The sequence below is a fragment of the Crocuta crocuta genome, unplaced genomic scaffold (genome assembly GCF_008692635.1).
Source record: "Crocuta crocuta isolate KB4526 unplaced genomic scaffold, BGI_CrCroc_1.0 scaffold26, whole genome shotgun sequence".
In the NCBI taxonomy this organism is placed as follows: Eukaryota; Metazoa; Chordata; class Mammalia; order Carnivora; family Hyaenidae; genus Crocuta; species Crocuta crocuta.
The window spans coordinates 15085476-15106133 of NW_027532249.1; the positions used below are offsets into that span (position 1 = coordinate 15085476).

A 20658-nucleotide genomic window follows, 5' to 3' on the forward strand; every position below is an offset into this window, starting at 1 on the left:
GAAGTAAGGGAACAAAGAGCAATGCAAAACAAAGTAGATTGACATTTTGTACTTAGATCCCTAGCAACTTAAAGGGAGGACAAGAATGTAAAACCACATGAAATCATTAAGAGTTCTAGAAATCAAAGCAGCAAATAGCAGTTTAAAAGTTTTTGGTTAAATGTTTTCACTGTAACAATTTGCCTTTCAGAGGGACTTGGACAAAAGGGTCCTAGATGAAATGTGAAGAGTAAAGGCTGGACATGAATTGCAGGTATTCTGCCCAGTACCTAAGACCTGTGTGTCCAAGGTGGCCTGCCAAGGTTAGGTACAGAAGCATAAATGTCTCTAATTCCCAAAGATGCCATAAATGGGGTTTGTACTTGGGGTTTTTAGGTCAGTTTCATTCTGTCTTTGATGGCTAAATATATTATGAACCAAAGCACCACAAATCATGACAGCTCCATTTCACTTTTATCCACCAAAGTGGGGCTGGGGCTGTGGCAAAGGACAAGTACCATCTGCAGACCTATCATCACAGTCTAAAATTAGCATGTCTCCTTTTAAAATGCAATCTTCAGAAGAGGGAGTCATATGATGGGCACTGAGTAACTTATTGGAAAGATTTAATATCTATAGAAAGTGCTCTTTGCAGCTTAGATGGAGACTGGGGCCCTCTCAGTATTGCCTCTTAAGAGCTCTGGAAGCCTTAACTTCTCTGATTTTTTTAAAAGTTTTTTTTAATCGCATCTATGCCTTGAAGATGTTGTTTGATGGTTAACTTACAATGGTTTTTGTTTAAATATTTGAAAATGAATTACGTTGAAGCCTGTTTGAAGTTTGGTCATCATGATTATGGTGGTAGTTAATGCCCAGCTCAAATATATGAGCCTAGATAGGTGAAAAGCAGGGAGCCAGGTATTTGAAATGAGTCGATGTGCCTTTACTTTGGTCTGAATTGCAACCGGTTGATGATAGTTGGGTTTGGGGAGGATGGGTTGTGCCTGAGATATGGCCAGATTACAGAAAGCGGAAACATTATTGTCACATTATCTTCCCACAGGCGATCTTCTCAAAAGGGAAAGTACTGTGTTGCGTAAAATTATTGGTTCTCTTTAACACCAGTGTTAATGTATACCGTGACAGGCTATTCTTCGGAAAGGTGGCTGAAAAGAGTAACCCTGTGGGAGAAGAGATAGTGCAAAGAGGCGAGGCGGCGACTGCAAGAAATGACATAAATCTGTTTCCTTCTACACCAGCTCTTATTTTATAATGAGCGATGAGAAGTGGAAAGGCCGTCGCCTTGACCGACTTCTGGCCGTTTGGAAACGCCAGTTTCCCTACGCCCGTTTGTATTCTACAAAAGGCTAGAAAAGGCGAAGCCCACCTGCCCCCCTGGCCCGCGGAGTCGGAACCTTTGTCCCTTTCGGCTCCCCATTGGCTGGGGACGCCGAGGCTCCGCCTCCTCGTGGAGCCTCAGCGGGGGCGGGGGGAGGGACTTTGTGACGCACGCCCTGACGTGCCCTTACGTCCGCAGGGCTATAAATGCCCCGCCCCGAGCCCCGGGTCCTTCAGGAGCCGCCGGCAAGGGGGCAACGAGGAAGCTCTTTAGAGCGTAGCCGGGAAGGAAAAGGTGGGGCGAGTGTGGGAAAAAGGCAGTTACGGCCTCGGGGCGCCTCATGCGGCGGGCTCGGCGGACTGTTCTCCCAGTGTTGGGGAAGACGGCGGGCCCTCGGAGTGGGAGGCCCCTGGGGAAGGGCAGGCTCACACCGGTGGGTGTGGCAGAGCTCCGGAGTCCGGGCGGCGGCTCTGCCACCTGCGCCTCCTGAACTAGGCGCGGAACTGGGACGCCCGCTCTCCATTTCCCTGCCCTTCCCACCAAACAGACCCCACGGCAAACCAAGCACAGACCCCAGCGGAGGTCTTGAGAGAGTGGCGTGCGTTGTTGACGGTTCCCGTGGCTCCGAAGTCCCCACTCGCGCGTCCTCAGCCTATAGCACCGTTGTCCTGCTCAGGCGTTAGCCCTGGGGGGGTGGGTAAATTGGAAGCTCGCAGTTCGGCACGGGGCGGGGCCGTGAAAGTGGTTTTGGACAAATATTCTTTAAAGGAGAGATCTGAGAAGCGGTCGTTTTTTAAGCACTCCTCAGTGTGTGTGTGTGTGTGTGTGTGTGACTGGTCCTGCTTTGGTGTCGCAGTATTTCTCAGCTTCCTCAGGACAGTTCGCATGGGGGGCTGTGTTGTAGGACGCCCAGCGTCCCAGGTCCGGGGACCCTGAAAGGCCTCGCCCCTTCCCAGAGTGCGGTGTGGCTGGGGGCGCGGCATACCGCCTGGGCTGAGAACCTGTAGGATCCCTGTACGGCCGTTAGGTCCACGGTTGGTAGCTTCAACTGCTAACCGCCTACGGAGAGGGTGTTGGGGTAGCTCCGTCATGGACACTGGTAAGCTACTTTTCCAAACGTGACTTACCTACTCACACTGGGGGGCAAAATGTGTACTTAAGAAAAAAATTATGTACACACGCACACAAAAATACCGTAAGTATATCTGTGGATCATGCGTACAGTTACTGCCTACGTCCCTTAACGTTTAGCATATACCCTGCCAAAGCTGCACTGGTATTTTTATTTTTTGTTTTGTGCACTAGTGGTTTTTTTACACATGGCTTAATTCAGTAAAGGTCAAGTTGACTTACACTCTGAGAGTAGGCTTTCATTAAAGGATTCAACACACTTAGTTTAGAAAGATTTGCTTTGACCAATATTCAGTTTTTCCCCCTGACCTTTGGGAAGACGAAATGTGCTTTTAAATATTCAAAATTTGCTGTAACACGTTACTTTTTATTAGAGGTTGGCTCCTTCTGTAAAACCTGTGCAACTCAGTTCTATGAAACTCATTACTCTCAACTGTAGGGATGTTGACATGATTCATCATATCACACTATTCTTCCCTTTATGAGGACCTGTGGGAGAAATTTCTCCTGGGGCTCATTGTTTGGAATACCTGTGAGTCTCCCAGGCAACTTTTTTTTTTTTTTTTTAAATCTTGGAAACATGAATCATTTAACCAACTGTTTCCTATTTTGTGATGGCTGCCTGGTAGCTCAGGAGCTGATATGACACTGCATGCCATCAAGGTGTAGGAGTCTCAGCTTGTATGGACATCCTAACCTTACTATGGCTTCATCGTATTTTTCCTACCATAATTTTTCCCTTAACCACCGAACTCCTTTACTTAAATAGTTACTTTTGTTATTTACACATACTTATAAACCTTCCGAAACCTTCTGTGAAACAGCGCGTGTGCGCATGCACACAGGCGCGCGCGCGCGCGCACACACACACACACACACACACACACACACACACACAGCTTAGAATGGCAATCTCAGAAGCTCTTGAAAATTACAGGTTAGACTATGCAATACCCTTGGTACCACTTAAAATCCAGAAAGGAGGGAGAAGGGGGAGAGGGGAAATCTAGGGCAGAGGTTAAGGGAGGATAGGAGAAAAGAGAGTGGTGCATATGGTAGTGGGTGGTGTGATACTACAAGGGTAAAAATTGTATACTGAAGGATGATCAACGTGTCCAGGGATATATTTAGAAAAATGAGGGAAAAGATGTTTTCTTATAGAAACTCTATTTTACAATTCTGTTTGATGAAGGTACAAAAAAGAAAAAGCCAGTGCCCATGTAGCTTCGAAGGATGTTGTTTACACACAGATACATGAGCTTAATTTATCTTTCTTGAAATTCTGCACAAAATATTTACTAAGTTTTACAGAAACAAATCTTGTTTGGTTGGTTCTTTGTTTTTACTGTCATCCTGGAGTTCTTGCCAGGGCTTTCCCCAGGGGTTTAATAGTACTTACTATATTGCTCATCTGCACATAATAAGCTATTGACTGTGTGTATGCAGGTGCACATGCTACCATTAAGAATTAGCTCACTTTGCTAGAATAAATGCCTGGAGATTAGAACTGAAGCTAATAATTTCTATAGGAGACTGATTTGTTGTCAGAAACTATCCTATATTCTTTGTAAGACCTTGTTTTTCTTTATTATAGTTGAGATTACAGACATCCTGCACAAATGATTTCTTCAAAGCCCAGACTTGTCGTACCTTATGGCCTCAAGACTCTGCTCGAGGGAGTTAGCAGAGCCATTCTCAAAACCAACCCGCCAAACATCACCCAGTTTGCAGCGGTTTATTTTAAAGAACTCATTGTGTTTAGAGAAGGTTGGTTTTTCCTTGGGATTATCTATTTGTTTCTTTGAAAAGGAATGCATTTTAAATTGGGAGTTTGATGTATCTAATTTCTTGCATTTTTTCCTTCAGGGAATACTTCTCTGGATATAAAAGATCTTGTTAAACACTTTCATCAGATTAAAGGTAAGTACCACAAGTAGTAACAGTTTAATAATACTCGTTATAAATCATTGCATCATTGCTAGCATACATTCAAGCTTAAGCATGATGCCCATAAATATTTTGCTTAATCACACTGATGCTTGTTTAAATCATCACACTGTTTCATTTTTATTATTGGATCCATTTTTTTTTTAAATCTGGAGACTGAGATTTTGGAGGATTTTAATAAAAGACAAAAATAGGTAACACCCATCTTCTGCAAACCATTTGGTAAAATGAGACCTAGAACAGGGTGTATAAACTGTGACTCAGATCCTTCCCAATGGCTCCTCTCTTTAATGAAGTACAGTGAACTTTGAAGAAAACTGGATGTTGTAGTAATAGATGTACTACTTAGGGAAGTTGTATAAACACTCTTCTTGGAAGATTTTTTTCATTAAGAAAAAAACATTCTTTTTCTTTCTTGTTCCCTATGATAGGTTAACCGCAGTTCATTTGGAGGGCAAGAGATCAGTTAGGTGCTTCTGACCATCTTTTCTGTTCCTAGTTTTTCTTAGAAAGTAGTCTTCCAGCTCATCTCTGCGACAGTGCTGTATACCTGCTTTGAAAAGAAGAAGTTTTTTATGTGTATGTGTGTAAATGTCAACGGCATGAATGTGACGGCATGAAACTGCATTGACAGAGGAGCACTGAGGAAAGTCAGATGGGAGAAAGGCATAGTTTACATGGTGAAAGTTTGGGCAGATCACCAAAAGCAAAAGGGCCATCCCAAGGACAGGGACACATGTCTAGAAGAATGGTAAGCAGCAGCTTTTGGCAGAATTTTGTGGAGAAAATGGGAGACTCATGGTCAGGGAGGGAAATAACGAAGTAATTTTTGCTGCATTGGCTGGCCAACATTTTGGAATGACTAGAGAAAGAAAAGGTACAGTCAGTGAGTTTAAGCCACTTTTAATACTCTACCAGTTTGGTGATGCCAATAGATAACATAGTGAATATAGGGAGAAGTCAGGAGTAGGACCTAGGAAAATGTAAAAATCATGAGGATTTGACCCAAAGGGAAAGACCCAAAACAGGTAAAGACTGCAGGGAAAGACCCAAAACAGAAAACAAGACTAAGACTAGCAAGAATCAGCATTTGAAGGGGCAGGAGAGTCAAGGTTCAGGAATATTTCACTATCTAGACTGGCTGCTCCCTGCAGGGTACTGATGGCATTCCTAGCTTACCATGAGACAGAGGTCTGGGATTTGCTTACCACCAGCAGGACATACAAGTGCTAGAACAAACAAATCTCCCCTTCCCTATGAGGCTCCTTTCCCAAGAGTGAAGGTAATTATAGGCTTTTTACTTGCTAGTGCCCTCTATACCAGGAGCTGTGTTTGAGAGGATTGGGATTTGCAGGCTTCCTATAGGTGAGAATAGTGATAAAGTCAGTAAATCTTTATGGTGGGAGGTAACTGGTAGCCTTTTTTTCTCCTCATTTTTTAAAAATGTAGTTTATTTTTGAGAGAGAGAGAGACAGAGAGCAAGCAGGGGAGGGGCAGAGAGAGAGGGAGACACAGTATCTGAAGCAGGCTCCAGGGTCTGAGCTGTCTGCACAGAGCCCCGAACTGTGAGATCATGACCTGAGCCGAAGTCAGATGCTCAACCATCTGAGCCACCCAGGCGCCCCTGACTGGTAGCTTTTGAGGCAGATTTGTGTACTGAAGAACTTATCCACCATTCAACTTAGAAGTGGACTAAATTAATGTGGTTTACCTTAATTAATAGACTGAACCACTGGAACAGCTGTACTTTGGATAGAGGTAAAGAGAGGGAAATGAATGATACTTTTCTCCTCCAGTAACTATAGATGCCAAGGAAATGGACACAACCTACAGATAATCCTAAAACTCAGCTCACAGTACAGCTGTAGCCATAGACTGCTCTTCAGTAGTAGAATAGAAATGAACATTGCTTGTTCTAGATTACTGGGGAGATGGGAAGGTAACATGAAGATATGAGCAGAAAATATACTGAGTTCATTGTTACTAATAGCAATTTGGGTCATTTTTCTGCCTTTCATTTTTATGCCAATTGATTTCTTAATGGTAAACAGTGTCCATTAACTTATGTTCCATCCTAGAGACTGCATGAGTCCTCTATATCCAGGAAAGCATCACTCTGGGCTAAAGGGGGACTATCTAGGGATATACAGACAGTTTCCGCTTGGTAGGCTGTTTCCTCCCCTGAATGACATCCTTTTATCTTCTAACTGGTTTAATTCCCCAAATGCAATTCCTGTGGGAGTGCCAAGTACATTTGGCTGCATGATTGTTGGGTTCCGTCCAATAAAAATATAGGTAGAACGAGTGGCACCTTTTCCTCTAAACAGACTTCCCTTCTGTGGATCCTACTGCTGGGTGTGTTGGCACCTATAGTACCCTATGTGCTCTGTTGATCCCAAGGACTGTAACTCTCCCAAGCTTTCAGTGATGTGTAATATGGAAATATGGACCATTCTTTGGGGTTTATGTCAACTGACTCTTACTCTTGTCTTTCAGTCTCTTCAGCATGAGGCTAGGTCATCCTCAAGGCAGTAGTGGGTATTAGCACTTGCTGATGTGGGGCAAAGGCTAACTCCCATCCCTAATGCATTGGTCTCCATTCATCTCCCAACTATCAGATGTGATTGTGAAAGACATTTGTTTTTATGTCTAGAGTACATCCCTGCATGTACCGTTTTACTTGAACACTTCATCCTGGATTTTTCTTGGAAGGAGGCCCATTTTGGTAGCCTTCTTTATAGGACCAGCAGTGTTCACCCATCTCCCCAGTGCCTTTAAAAATGCATCCAAACTGAGATGATGGGAGAGGGAGGAGGAAAAGAACCGGATACAAAGCACACTTTCTCACTTCTCTGTTGTCTTTCACCATTTCACTGTTTTCCAGAGCCTAGGACCTTTAGGATGGTCCCTGACTCTGTCCAGGCCTCCACGGTGGCATTTCACCCATATATGCCCATTTCCAAAGCAGTTCGTGCTATGAGACACTTTCTTGGATCCCCTTCTTGTTTTTCTGCAATTTGATGAAACAGATCTCACTACCACATGAATCCGTGAAAGTGCCCCAATTTTTCAGTCTCTCAGGAGAGTTTCTTCATTAATAGGAATCATTAACTGGGGGGATTTTCGAAACTCAGCTGATATTTTAAGGCAAAAGAGTTGTCTCTTAGGTTCTACCACTTAGTAGTATATGGTAGGAAAAGAAAGGAAAAAGGAATGGAATTATTGAGTACAGGCAGACCTTGAAGATATTGTGGGTTCAGTTCCATACCACCATAATAAAGCACCACAAAAAAGTAAAGCAAATATTGTAATAAAGCCAGTCAAATGAACTTTTCTGGTTTCACAGTATGTATAAAAAGTTATGTTTTATACTATACTGTAGCCTATTAAGTGTACAATAGCATTATGTCTTAGAGAAAACGGTGTGCATACTTTAATTAAAAAACTTACTGCTAAAAAAAGAAAAAAAGAAAAGTACCTTCTGAGCTTCCAGAGAGATGCCTTGATGTTGATGGCTGCTGACTGATCAGGGTGGTGGTTCCGGAAAGCTGGGGCATCTGTAGCAATTTCTTAAAATAAGACAACAATGAAGTTTGCCACATGGATGGACTCTTCAAGAATGTCTTCTCTATGGCATGTGAAGCTATTTGTGTTTTATCCACAGTAGAACTTCTTTCAAATTAGAGTCAATCTTCCCAAACCCTGTGCTGCTTGATCAACTAAGTTTATAGAGTATTCTAAATTCTTTCAACAGTCTTCACCAGGATTGTGGTTCTTTGCTCATCATAAGGAGCAACTCTTCCCCTGCTCAGGTGTTGTCATGGGACTGCAGCAATTCAGTCCCCTCTTCAGGCTCCACTTGTAATTCTGGTTCTCTTGTTACTTCCATCCCATCTGCAGTGAAGTCTTGAACACCTCAAAATCATCCATGACTTTGGAATTAACTTCTTCCAGATGCCTGTTAATGTGGATATTTTGACCTAGTCCCATGAATCATGAATTTAAAAAAATTTTTTAAATGTTTATTATTGAGACATAGAGAAGCAGAGCATGAATGGGGGAGGCGCAGAGTGAGAGGGAGACACAGAATCTGAAACAGGCTCCAGGGTCTGAGCTGTCAGCACAGAGCCTGACATGGGGCTTGAACCCACAAACCATGAGATCATGACCTGAGCTGAAGTCAGACGCTCAACCGCCTGAGCCACCCAGGTACCCCAAATCATGAATGTTTTTATGGCATCTAGAATGGTGACTCCTTTCCAAAGGTTTTCGACTGACTTTGCCCAGATCCATCAAGAGGAATCATTAGCTTTTGCAACGATAGCCTTACAAAATGTACTTCTTAAACAATGAGACTTGAAAGTTGAAATTACTTCTTGATGCATGGACTGCAGTATCGATGTATTAGCAGGTATGAAAACCACATTCACCTCATTGTACACTTCCATCAGAGCTCTTGGATGACCAGGTGCATTGTCCCTGAGCAGTAATATTTTGAAAGGAATATTTTTCTTTGAGTGGCAGGTCTCAACGCTGGGCTCAGAGTTTATCCAGTAAACTGGGGCGCTTGGGTGGCTTAGTCAGTTAAGCATGGGATTTCAGCTCAGGTCATGATCTCACGGTCCATGAGTTTGAGCCCCGCATTGGGCTCTGTGCTGACAGCTCAAACCCTGGAGCCTGCTTCAGATTCTCTCTCTCTCTCTGACCCTCCCCTTCTCATGTTCTGTCTCTCTCTCAAAAATAAACATTAAAAAATTATTTAATAAAAATAAAATATTCAGTAAACCATAGTATCAACAGATGTGCTGTTACCAGGCTTTGTTGTCCCACTTATAGAGCCCATGCCCAGTAGATTTAGCATAATTCTTAAGAGCCCTAGGATTTTCAGAATGGGAAAAGAGCATTGGCTTCAACTTAAAGTCACCAGCTGCAGTAGCCCCTAACAAGACAGTCAGATTGTCCTTTGGAGCTTTGGAGGCAGGCACTGACTTTTCTCTAGCCATGGAAGTCCTAGACAGCATCTTCTAATATAAGAAAGTCTCATCTACATTGAAAGCCTGTTTAGTGTAGCCACTTTCAGTAACGATCTTAGCTAGATCCCCTGGATAACTTGCTGTTTCGCCCTGCACTTCGATGTTATGGAGACGGTGTCTTTCCTTAAGCCTCATGAACCACCAAGCGAGCTTCAGAGTTTTCTTCTGCAGCTTCCTCACCTCTCTCAGCCTTGACAGAATTGAAGAGTGTTAGGATCTTGCTCTGGATTAGGCTTTTGGTTTAAGGGAATGTTGTGGCTGGTTGGATCTTCTATCTAGAGCACTAAAACATTCTATCAGCAATAAGACTGTTTTGCTTTCGTACTCTTTATGTGTTCACTGGTGTAGCACTTTCAATTTCCTTTAAGAACTTGACTTTGCGTTCACTGCTTGGCTAACTTGTTGGCATAAGAGGCCCAGCTTTAAGCCTATTTCAACTGTCACCATGCCTTCCTCACTAAGCTTAATCATTTTCTAGCTTTTGATTTCAAGTGAGAGAGATGAGACTCTTTCACTTGAGCACTTAGAGGCAATTGTAAGGTTACCAAATGGCCTAATTTCAATACTGTTGTGTCTAGGGAACCAGGGAGGTCCCAGGGGAGGAAGAGCACTGGAGGAACAGCCAGTGACCTTGCTTAACATAGGGTTGCCATGAGCCTGGAGTTTGTAAAAACTGCAATACTTGCAAAGTGAAATAAGGTGTGAAATAAAGTGTGATAAAATGAGGTGTACCTGTTTTGTCCTAGGTATTTACAATATATATTTTGTTAATCAAGACAATTTTACAAGTAGGCAACATCATTGCAATTTTACTTGAGAAAGCTGGTACTTGGATGTGATTACATAACTTGTAAGCTTCTAAATATTAAGTAATTGGTGGAGTTAGAACGTAAACTGAGATCTTCCTAGAAGCGTAACTTATGCTGTTTCTACAGTAAAGAGCATCCTAGGATCCATCTGGAAAACCTTGAAATTCTTGAACTGAAAGAGTGAAGAGAGAGGCATTTCAGCTCCCTTTCCCTACAGTATCTCCTGCTCTTTCACTTCTTCCTCCGTGATCTTGTGTAGACCCTGGAGCCAGTCTGTGCTAGTTCTCATTTTTTCAGCACTCAGCGGGGAGGGAGGGCAGTGCTTTCCTGTTCAGAGTGGCAACTGCCATCTCAACACCACTATCGCCTTCCATCCCCGAAGCTCGATTCAGTCCAGTTTCTGGTATCAGCTCTGTTCTGCTTTCCAGCAGAGGCAGGAAATAACGAACTCTTCTGAAGAACCAAGAAGGCCTAGCTCACCTAAGTCCCCAGCTGCATTAACCTGTTAACTTTTCTTAGTAATCCTGAACATTCTTGGCTTGGCCATAGAATAGTAATTACTGGCATGCACTGTTGTTGATCTTTGGGCCCAATTTCAATTTCTATGCAGCACCGTAGCAGTTATGCATATCATTACATTATGCATATCATTACATGTTGTCTTGAGTTACTTATATTAAATATTTTTAAAGCTTTTAGTTTAATTCTTCCTTTTAATTGTTTTACGTTTATTTATTTTTGACAGAGACAGAGATAGTTTGAGCAGAGGAAGGGCAGAGAGAGAAAGAGGGAGAGAGAATCCCAAGGAGGCTCTGTGCTGTTACCACAGAGCCCAATGCTAGGCTCAAACTCATGAAACAGTGAGATCATGACCTGAGCTGAAGTCAGGAGCAAGGTGCTTAACCAACCTGGGCACCCCCATTTTTAGTTTAATTCTTATGCCAAATTCTATTTTCATGCATTATTTTCATAGTTGGTTACATATACCTGTATAGCTATTCTCTTATTAAGTAAATGAGAAATATATAAATTTCAAGGAAGTCTATACTAAATTTTGTGAAGCTCTCATGCTTACTCTGTACTTACCTGGGCATTTTTTTCAAGTAAGGCTGTACTGAATCCCTAACCATGGATGGGTGTTGTGCCAAAACTTGGGTGTTTTTGCATAAGAATTAAACTAAAAATTGGGATGTCCATGTTGGTTAAGCACCTAACTCCTGACTTCAGCTCAAGTCATAAGTTTTATCTCTCAGTCTTGGATTTGTTTAGACAGGGTGGTAATTTGTACCAAGAATTTCATTAAGTTTAAAAGGGTTCACCTGATTATGTGGTGGTGATTTTGCAGCTGAGGGGCTTGGGTCTTTTATGCTTTTCCACTGTAGTAAGATTAATCAGTTGGGGGACTAGTCCATATGACAGAAGGCAAACAAATAATTGAGTCCATTGATATAGTCAAGCGTTGGGGTCAGATGATCAGACGAGGGGCCGAAAGAGAGGGTTAGGATTGAGACAGGAAGCAGATATGGCAACACCAGGAGAGTCAGGACAGGGACACCAGGACACAAGAATAAGTACATGAAGGAAGAGCATCTTGGACCTTAGAAATGTGTCTCTCTGCTATCCAGGAACTTTGATAGCTCCCTATTCACAAAACCCAAACTCTCCAGTGTCGTGGGGATATTTTTGAAAAATACTAAGCTAGTGTACATTGATCTCAGACAGCCTCTGATTGTTCCTGTTTGCTCCTTTCATCTCCACCCAGTGAAGCATTCATTTGCTTTAGGAGAAAAGGTGAAAATAGCTGGAGTAGGAAGTCGTTACTCAGTATGGAGTTTCCAAAGTTCATCATAAGAAAGCTTAACACCTTGGAGTTTTTTAGGAGCCTGGTTTTTTTTTTTTTTGTTTCAATATATTTTTAAAAAACTTTTATCCATTTTTGAGAGGCAGAGAGTGAGGGAGACGCAGAATCTGAAGTAGTCTCCAGGCACAGAGCCTGATGCGGGGCTCCAACTCATGAATTGTGAGACCATGACCTGAGCCGCCCAGGCGCCCCTGCAGGAGACTGTTTTGTTGAGAGAAGATCTTGGAATTTTTAGAGTGGAGTTTTAATTTAAGAGCCAAAGCTACCAGAATCAAGTTTTTATTTATATGTTTTAACTGTTTATTATTTTTGAGAGCGAGAGCACGAGCGTGAGGGGGAGGGGCAGAGAGAAAGGAAGACACAGAATCTGAAGCAGGCTCTGAGCTGTCAGCACAAAGCCTGACATGAGGCTCAAACCCACAAACCATGAGATCATGACCTGAGCTGAAGTCAGACGCTTAACTGACTGAGCCACCCAGGTGCCCCCAAGGTTTTATATATGCCATGGAGGGGCCGGGGAAGGGGAATAAAGATAGGATATAAGCTCTTCTTGTGCTGCAAAGGGAAGGGAAATGAGAAGTCCTTCCTGGCAATGGGGCTGTGGTACTAGGGTGTGTGTAACTAGTGCCAGCTGAGATGGAGAGCGGTTATCAGGAGGGAATCTGATTGGAATTCCCTACAACTTGAACAAAAGTCTTGCTCTTTGCTTTCCTGGCTGCCTCTTGGAGAAGCGGTGTGAGGAGCACTGTTTAACATAACCTCTGCTCTGTTCAGCACCTCCTCAGTAATTGTCAAGATCGGACATCTGGTAAGTATTTGTTGAATAAAAAGAATTCTATTTGAAGCAGTAGATTAGAACTAATGGAGTCTTTCTCAGATGGGCCTGAGGTTTCTGGGCCCCAGCACCCCACATGTGGTTTTTAGTCGGTCCAGATGTGTTTTGATGGTCCCAGAGAGCTGAAATCGCAGGGCCTCAGGCTGGGAAAGCGCAGTTATTCAACCTGCCGCCAGAGAGCTATAGCACAGCTTATCCAAGCCGGGACTGAATAACCCTGGCGGCTGGGCTTCAGATGCTCTAGAGGACTGAATCGGGAAGGGCTCTCCCAGGCCTGGAGTGAAGTGACAGGCCACATTTCCCACAGGGTGGGAATACTTCAGCAAGTACAGCACAGTCAGAGACAACACTCGGGGCACCGGCATTAGGTGCTGTGCCTCCACCAGCGATGACAGACAGGTGGCAGGAGAAGGCAACATGGGTGAGAGCCAGAGCTGACACTCACGTTCACATTCCCTCTTTAGAAGTGGGAGAACCTTCGATAAAAGAGCAATACTCTGAAAGACTGAATAATTAACCAAGTAACCAAAAGAGACTACTAAACTAGAAGAGATAAATATTTTTAACCTAGATCAAGTAAATTTTGCCATTTGGAAATGAGCATTTTAATGCAGAGAAAGTAACGCTTTCTGACAAGTCTGTCACAATTTGTAAATCTTGATCCTGTTACAGGACCCTGAATGCACACGCAACTTCCTGCCTCCTGCCTCCATCCTGCCTTTGCAGGCCTCGCCCCCCATCTGGCACCAGACAGCTTGTCTCCTGGTGTTGGCTTTGTGCTGCGCCTCTCTCCAGGAGTTCCTTTGTACCTTTCAAGTCCTCCATATCCTTAATGCCCAATTCATGATTTTGTGTAACAAATATGTAAATCCCTACCCGCTGGCAGATGCTGTGCTCTGTGAGAGTCAGTGCAGGAGAGACTTCACTTTTGGCTCTGAGGGAGAGGGGCTGGAGTCACACCTCGCCTCCTATCATCAACAGCCATAAAGCTGGAGAAGCTGTACAAAACTAAGGCCAGGGCCTGGATTCTCAGGCGAAAGGATTCACAGAAAGTGAGCCCCTCATTTACCCTCACAGCATTTTTCAAATTCTCGCACAGGGAAAGTGAGGCCAAGCGGAGAGAGTGCAAGTGTCCCTGGGAAGAAGAAATGGAGAAGCAGAGTTCAGGGCTACTAATGTGACTGGGGTTCGAACAGCAAAGTATCTGAGAGGGGCTGTTTGCAGAGAAGGATCCCCCCAGAAGTGTGCAAAGCCCTTTCCTTTGGGTTGCTGGCCAGCTCCAGAGCCAGCGGGTGGAGGGCGGCTTGGGGGCTTGGCCGGGAGGAGCTATGCGGAGACTGGCGGCTGCGTGGGGGGTTGGAGAAGTGATGTGCTGCTGGGGGTCGGGGCGGCTGGGCCCAGCCGAGGTGAAGAGACTTGTGAAACTGGCCGTGCAGTTGTGACCCCAGGAAGGTCACAGCCAAAGAACAATAAATCTTGTGGGAGGAGGAAGAACAAAACTGAAATATACTTGGTGCTTTTCCTGCAGAGAGCATTGCGGTATCAGGGAAGGGTTTTCCAGAGAGAATCCTCAGTACAGCAAGCAGATGTGAAAGCGTGCACTGAGGAAGGACAGGGCGGGCGGCAGACCGATGCTGAGCTGAGGAAAGGGGTTCACAGCAGTTTTCCAGTCCTAGGAGTTTCAGTATGTCATCAGCTCTCTCGGCCTCCCACACCACGGGAGTTTCTTCATGCCCGGGAACTCACAGAGTCCACGCTTCTGGATCTAAAATTCTCTTCCCCTCTCGTCTGAGTCAGTATGACTTTGGCCACATTATCACATGTCGCTAGCAAGTGCTACCATTTTTAGCTTAGACTAGATGACATTTCCTAATGTGTAAGTGTCCTGTAGTCCCCGTTTTCCAATTCATTGTTAAATTTTATATACGAATTTTCTTAAATTGAGGAATGCCTTTATTATGACAGCATTTGTTTCATGAGTAAGCTATTCTATCAGCTGAAGAGGAGCTCACTTACTGCTCAGGTTGAAAGCTTGCCCCCTCCCCTTGGGTTTTGTGTAGAAGTTTAGACCAGGAGTTTCTTCCTTTGGAGGTTTTTGGCTGAATTCTAGGCAGAGTTATGGTCTTTCCCCTGATGCTGGCCAGCTGAATGGAGGTGGTGTCTGATTAAGTGTTTTGTCACTGTGCTACTCAGGGTCACTTAGTCCTGAGGAGATGAACTGAGGGATGTTTTGAGTGGACAAAGGACAAGGAAGTTTCATTACCCACATGAAATTACCAGTGTTGGGAAATAAAGCAAAACTCTTCCGTACTTGGATACGTACTGACATTTGAAAGTTCTGTTACTGCTTTAAAATTGGGAGGGGGATGTATGCTTATTAACCCATCTGGCTGTTTTTTAGTAGAGAGATGGTCAGAAGGAACGACACAAGAGAAGAAACCACAATGTGTAAAAGAACCGGTAGAAACACCTATAATTCCCCAAGAACCTACACGGATGGAAAAATCTACGGACACGGAGGAGGACAATATAGCTGGACCACTGTTTATCAACAAAACCACTCAGTTCCCATCAGTTCACGCTGAGCTGCTCCCAGAGCCCGAGGAGACGACCGGGGCTGCTCAAGGCTCCAGTTCGAAGCCCCCTACCCCTAAGGCCCTGAGCCCACCCTCGTCACTGGCTCCGGCAGCTGCCTCCGCGGAGTTTGCCTATGTCCCAGCTGACCCAGCTCAGTTTGCCGCTCAGATGTTAGGTAACGTTGCGTCTGTTCATTCTGATCAATCTGACGTGTTAATGGTGGATGTGGCGACCAGTATGCCTGTGTTTTCCGAGGAGGCGCAGAGCTCAGAGGCTGTCCACGGTGCCGCGGCGGCCACTCCCGCTGGGTATTCTGCAGAGGTGGGGGCCCTGCAGGTTCTAAGCCAAACATCTGTCCATGTAGATTTGGGTTCTAAGCCTAAAGACGATGCAGCTGAGCCATCAACGGCTTCCTCCTTCCCCTTGCAGGATGAACAAGACCCTCCTGTTTATGATCAAGCTCCTAAGGTCCCTTTACAGGCTGAGATTGAGGTCACCTCATTCGTTCATATATCCTCTATCTATAACGATGAGCCTGTGACCGAAGGAGTCACTTATGTCGAGCAAATACCAGAACACATAGTTATCCCTTTCACTGATCGTGTTGCTGTCGTTAATGAGCAGTCACCACCTGTGAGTCCCATTCCTGTAGCGCTCGAGAACGGCTCCAGCAAAGCCGTAGGTGCCATAGAACACGCACAGCCAGAGGAGGATGCAGAATACTCCTCGGTGCAAACGGAGGCAGAAGCAGTTCTGCACTCCGACGCCTCTCTGCAAGGTCAGCCTGCGCCCCTCCAGGATGCAGAGGGCTCTACCAAAGCAGTAGGCTCTGAAAAGTCTCTGCCCCTTGAGATGGAGCTCACTGCCCTGGTCGCTGGCACTCCTGGGCAGGAGGAACCCGGGGAGAACTCGGCCGCCCAGGAGACGGAGGTCAAACGTGCGCTCTCTGGGGACTCTGCCAAAGCAGTGACTTTGGGTGCATCTGTAAGGTCATCTGGTGGTCCCCCCCCTCCTGTTCCAGAAGGTCTTACTGAGCCAGAAATCGAACCAGAACGGGAAGCAGCACCCGAACAAGGTTTGCTCGAGCCAGGTAAGAAAATCAGATATGGCAAAATTAACAATTACATTTCAGTAACATCTGTATTTCAGGTAACCACTAGGTAGGCTCCCTATAGATCGGTCAGAAGACTTTTAAATAGTTTTTAAAATGGCAAACCTATGTAAAGGCTTTGTTGAATTTGAGATTTTACTCTTACGAGATGAGTGATTTTAAAGTGACATCACCAAAGCTTGGCCTCAACGTTTGCTCACCCAGCACTTTTGGATGCAGCGCATACAGTGAAAAACCTTAAGGGCCAGCTGTCAGGCATGAAGTATGTGGTAACTGCTTTGGTGTCAGAAATTCCTCCCTCGTGAATGTAAAACCCAACTCCACAACGCCTTCTGGAGGCTGCAGCCCGTGGCCCGTAAGAGAAATGGTGGTGTGTTGCCCCTGCTTTCGCCCAGCAGCAGGAGAGCTCTGCAAACGGGTGTGGGGAGCTGGCCGGGCCCCAGCTCCCGGGCTGGGGGCTTCTGCAGCCGAGGGGGCGGCTTTGGAGCTGGACAGAGAGGACGGGTCAGGCCGAAGTTCTGTCACACGGGAGAGCACAGAAGACCACTGGGCACTGGAGCCACTGCGATAACTGGTGTCCCTCCGTCCGCTCCCTGGACAGGCGCGGACACCCCGCCGCTTCCGTGGCCGCTGGCCCTCCCCAGGGCTTTCCCATGACACAGACACGGTTTGACCCCTGTCTCAGTCCAATTAAGGCATTTGGTCTGCAACCCCTGCCCTCTCCCTCTAGGGACGGATGGGCCATGCAGATGCCAACCTCCCCCATTCCCTTTGCAGAAACACTCTCAACTTTACCATTCTGGCTCTGGGAAGAGCCAAAGTGTTACCACAGCAGGTGTTTGGGGATCAAATTCTGTCTGGCAGTGTGGTGGGGTTCTGCACAGCTGAAAAGCGGAGGGCAGCGCTGGGAGCCAGCTCGCGGGACAGGCACTGCGCTCGTGGCTTAAGCAGTACTGGCATCCCGACTGCCTGTTCCCCAGGGCCTCGCCCTCTCTAAAGCACTATGAGGATATTTCAAATGGAAGATGAGGCTTGTCTTTGATTTTAATTGGCTTGCAGGAGGAGGAGTTGACAGGATCTGAAGCCACTGAAAAGGTAGCAGCGTAATCATGTGCATAGTGTTTTCTTTTCTGGGGAAGAAGAAAAGCTGCACCCGGGACATGGGGCCCAGTGCTTACAAGGTGAAATCAGAGCACACTCCGGGCAAGGTGCCCTACCTCCGCCCCATCTGCTGTGACTCAGTTCTCCACGACAGTATGGTCACTAGGCAAGCCAAACCTGACATCCTAGATTCCTGGGGGTTAGGTAGATGGATGACACTCCCCAGGCCTCTTTTTCTTAAAGAACCTCTCTGGGACCAACAGGCCTCGCACTGCCACCTGGGACCTAGGAGTTCAAGCCTTGCCTACAAGGGGTGCTCTCTGGGGTTCTGAGTCTTAGATTATGAGAATGGGCGATGACGGTGCCTATGAAGGGCCAGAGATAAGTGACAACGTAACCAAAAGATGATGCCCCGTGCGGACTTCCTTAGTGAAGAAAAAGTCACTCTGCAGATGCATTAACACTTTTTCAGTGGCTTCACATGCCCTTCAATTGTTTTTGTAAAGCCACGAGTTTGGTAAAGTCCTGACGACACGGTGACAGCCACGTCTAACGCAGGCACCTGGCAGCGGCTCTTAGGATGGGATTGCTGCTTCAGCTGCGACACTGGTGCCTCTGCTGCCCACTGTCCCAACACTGTTCTCACTTTCCACCTGGACAGAACACTCTTCTGCACTACCGGACATGATTTACACCTCTCTCTAGCATGCTTTATGGCACATATTTACCACTCCAGCTGTTGTTTATATGCAAGGAAAACTTATAAAGACATTTCTGTGCATAGCGCCTGATACAGAGACCAAACCTTTAACACCTGCAAATTTTTTTTTTTATAGCCATAGCAGCAAGCGAAGCAGGACAACCACCACCATATTCTAACATGTGGACCCTTTATTGTCTAACTGATATGAATCAACAAAGTCGCCCGTCACCGCCACCTGCACCTGGGCCTTTCCCCCAAGCAACCCTCTATTTATCTAATCCTAAGGATCCACAGTTTCTGCAGCAGCCACCGAAAGTTACTTCTCCAACTTACGTGATGCTGGACGACAGCAAGAAGACGAGTGCCCCACCTTTTATTTTAGTAGGCTCGAATGTTCAGGAAGCTCAGGATTGGAAACCTCTTCCTGGACATGCTGTTGTTTCTCAGTCAGATGCCTTGAAGAGATATGCTGCGGTCCAAGTACCCATTGCTGTTCCTGCAGATCAGAAATTCCAGAAACCCACCCCAAACCCCCAGAATGGTAGTCCTCCAAGTGGACAAGATGTCCCCAGACCACAAAGCCCAGTTTTTCTTTCTGTCGCGTTCCCAGTAGAAGATGTAGCCAAAAAAGGTTCAGGATCTGGTGACAAACGTACTCCCTGTGGAAGTTACGGTATTGCTGGAGAAATAACCGTGACTACCGCCCATGTCCGCAGAGCAGAAACTGGAAACTGGTAGGTACATTTTCCTGCGGTTGCACAGGGACCTTCGCTTGCCCGTAGTGTATAAACACCTGGAGGTTGAGGTGTTTATAAAAATTGAATTGAGATATGCAAGAAGTTGGGCTATACCTAAATTTGATGTGGTTCTTCTCTCCAAGTTCATTACCCCTGATTACTACTACAAGCACAGTGGGGCTCTGGAAGGACTCACTGAGGACCTGGACTTGGTTTCTAATACATGAACTTGATCCACTCATTCACCTGTGAATACATCTAGTCCATGGAGGATAGTAGAAAAGGGGTAGATTTGTAAGAAAAAAAATATTCCATAGGAATTATAGAATCTAATTGGCAATGTTAAGGGGCGGGTCGGAGCAGACAAGATGCAAGCACTGGGGCAACTGGAGAACGAGGGGAGAGACCATGTGTGGAGCAGCCAGTCTCTGCGGGATGTTTGTTCCCTCTCGGAGGGCAGACTTACAGGTTTGCATAGTAGCAGCTGGAAACACCTCCAAGAGCCCAAACTGGCATGAACTGTGGATAAGACAGTTGAATCTCTCACAGAGCATCTTTAAATTCTTCATCCACCTACAACTTAATGGCATGTCCTGTGCTCCTCCCTGACATATGCCGGCAGGGCAAGCCCCCAGCGTTAATTACGCCATGTGGAGGAGGGTGAACAAAACAAGATGCCGGGCAGGTGTTCAGGCCCAGATGCAAACTGACCACGGAGCTGGCCTTGCAGAGAGCCCGCGGCCCAGGCCCAGGCCCAGGGCACGGAAAACCTGGAGTGTGAGACCTCCTTAGGAGAGAGAGAGTGGGGTAGGAAGCTCACTAGGAAGCCCGAAGACAGAGCTGGAGGGTGGGAGGTCACGAGGAAGCAGAGACGAGTTCAGGAGATAAACTCACACAACCCTGAGTTCTGCTACTCAGAACAATTTGTGGGAAATTCCAACTGAACGTCTGATGGGAAAAAGCTAGCTTTCCTTCCCAGGCAGGTTCAAGTACTACAGTGACTGACTGACTGTATTTAAGGGAGACGACTCAGTTATCAAATCTTGGGCCTATGTATCCTTCTTATTCATCACCCCACGCTGTAGACCTCTAGTGGAACTGTCAAAATGGCTGTTTTTAGCCGGAAATGTTGGGATATGTCACTGCAAGTGCACAGGTGACTGAGTAGATAATTGAGTAGATAAGAATTTAGTGACAGGAGCACAGACCTCGCATTTCTGATCTGCCATTCTTTTTACATGTTCAGGTTCATAATTAAACAAACAATTCACTGTTTATATTCCTAACAGATGCTGGAAATGATGCCATTTGAGTCAACGTTCAAGGTGGAGTCTGCCACCCAGCGTAATTTGTCAATAAACTTCATGCAAGCATAAAGCCTGTGTTCTCATTTTGTAATTTAATCTTTTCAGACCTGTATAGCCTTTTCTGACACTCTCTACACCGGAGAAGAAAAAATTCCCACTCTAGTAGCAGATCTACTCACATATTTCCT

The 20658-nt window shown here is 45.6% G+C and overlaps 1 protein-coding gene across 3 annotated transcripts; it reads left to right on the forward strand.

Moving 5' to 3' along the window:
* The first annotated feature begins 1528 nt into the window (after nt 1-1528).
* On the forward strand, nt 1529-20540 carry CABYR (calcium binding tyrosine phosphorylation regulated). Of its 3 annotated transcripts, none has more exons than XM_077778187.1 (6): nt 1529-1612; nt 4044-4216; nt 4316-4369; nt 15336-16601; nt 18560-19160; nt 20453-20540. In XM_077778187.1, coding segments are annotated over exons 2-6 (2070 nt in total). In that variant the 5' UTR covers nt 1529-1612; nt 4044-4068; the 3' UTR covers nt 20454-20540. The 3 variants fall into 3 exon arrangements, with proteins under 3 accessions (XP_077634313.1, XP_077634315.1, XP_077634314.1); XM_077778189.1 differs by having other exon boundaries at nt 15336-15686; XM_077778188.1 differs by lacking the exon at nt 18560-19160.
* Nucleotides 20541-20658: the final 118 nt, after the last annotated feature.

What these genes read in the sequence shown, in the direction of transcription:
- CABYR (XM_077778187.1), top strand. Translation starts at nt 4,069, where the DNA reads ATGATTTCTTCAAAGCCCAGACTTGTCGTACCTTATGGCCTCAAGACT. An exon ending in ACACTTTCATCAGATTAAAG is followed by an intron (nt 4,370 to 15,335) that starts GTAAGTACCACA and finishes GCTGTTTTTTAG; the next exon opens with TAGAGAGATGGTCAGAAGGA. An exon ending in ACAAGGTTTGCTCGAGCCAG is followed by an intron (nt 16,602 to 18,559) that starts GTAAGAAAATCA and finishes TTTTTTTTATAG; the next exon opens with CCATAGCAGCAAGCGAAGCA.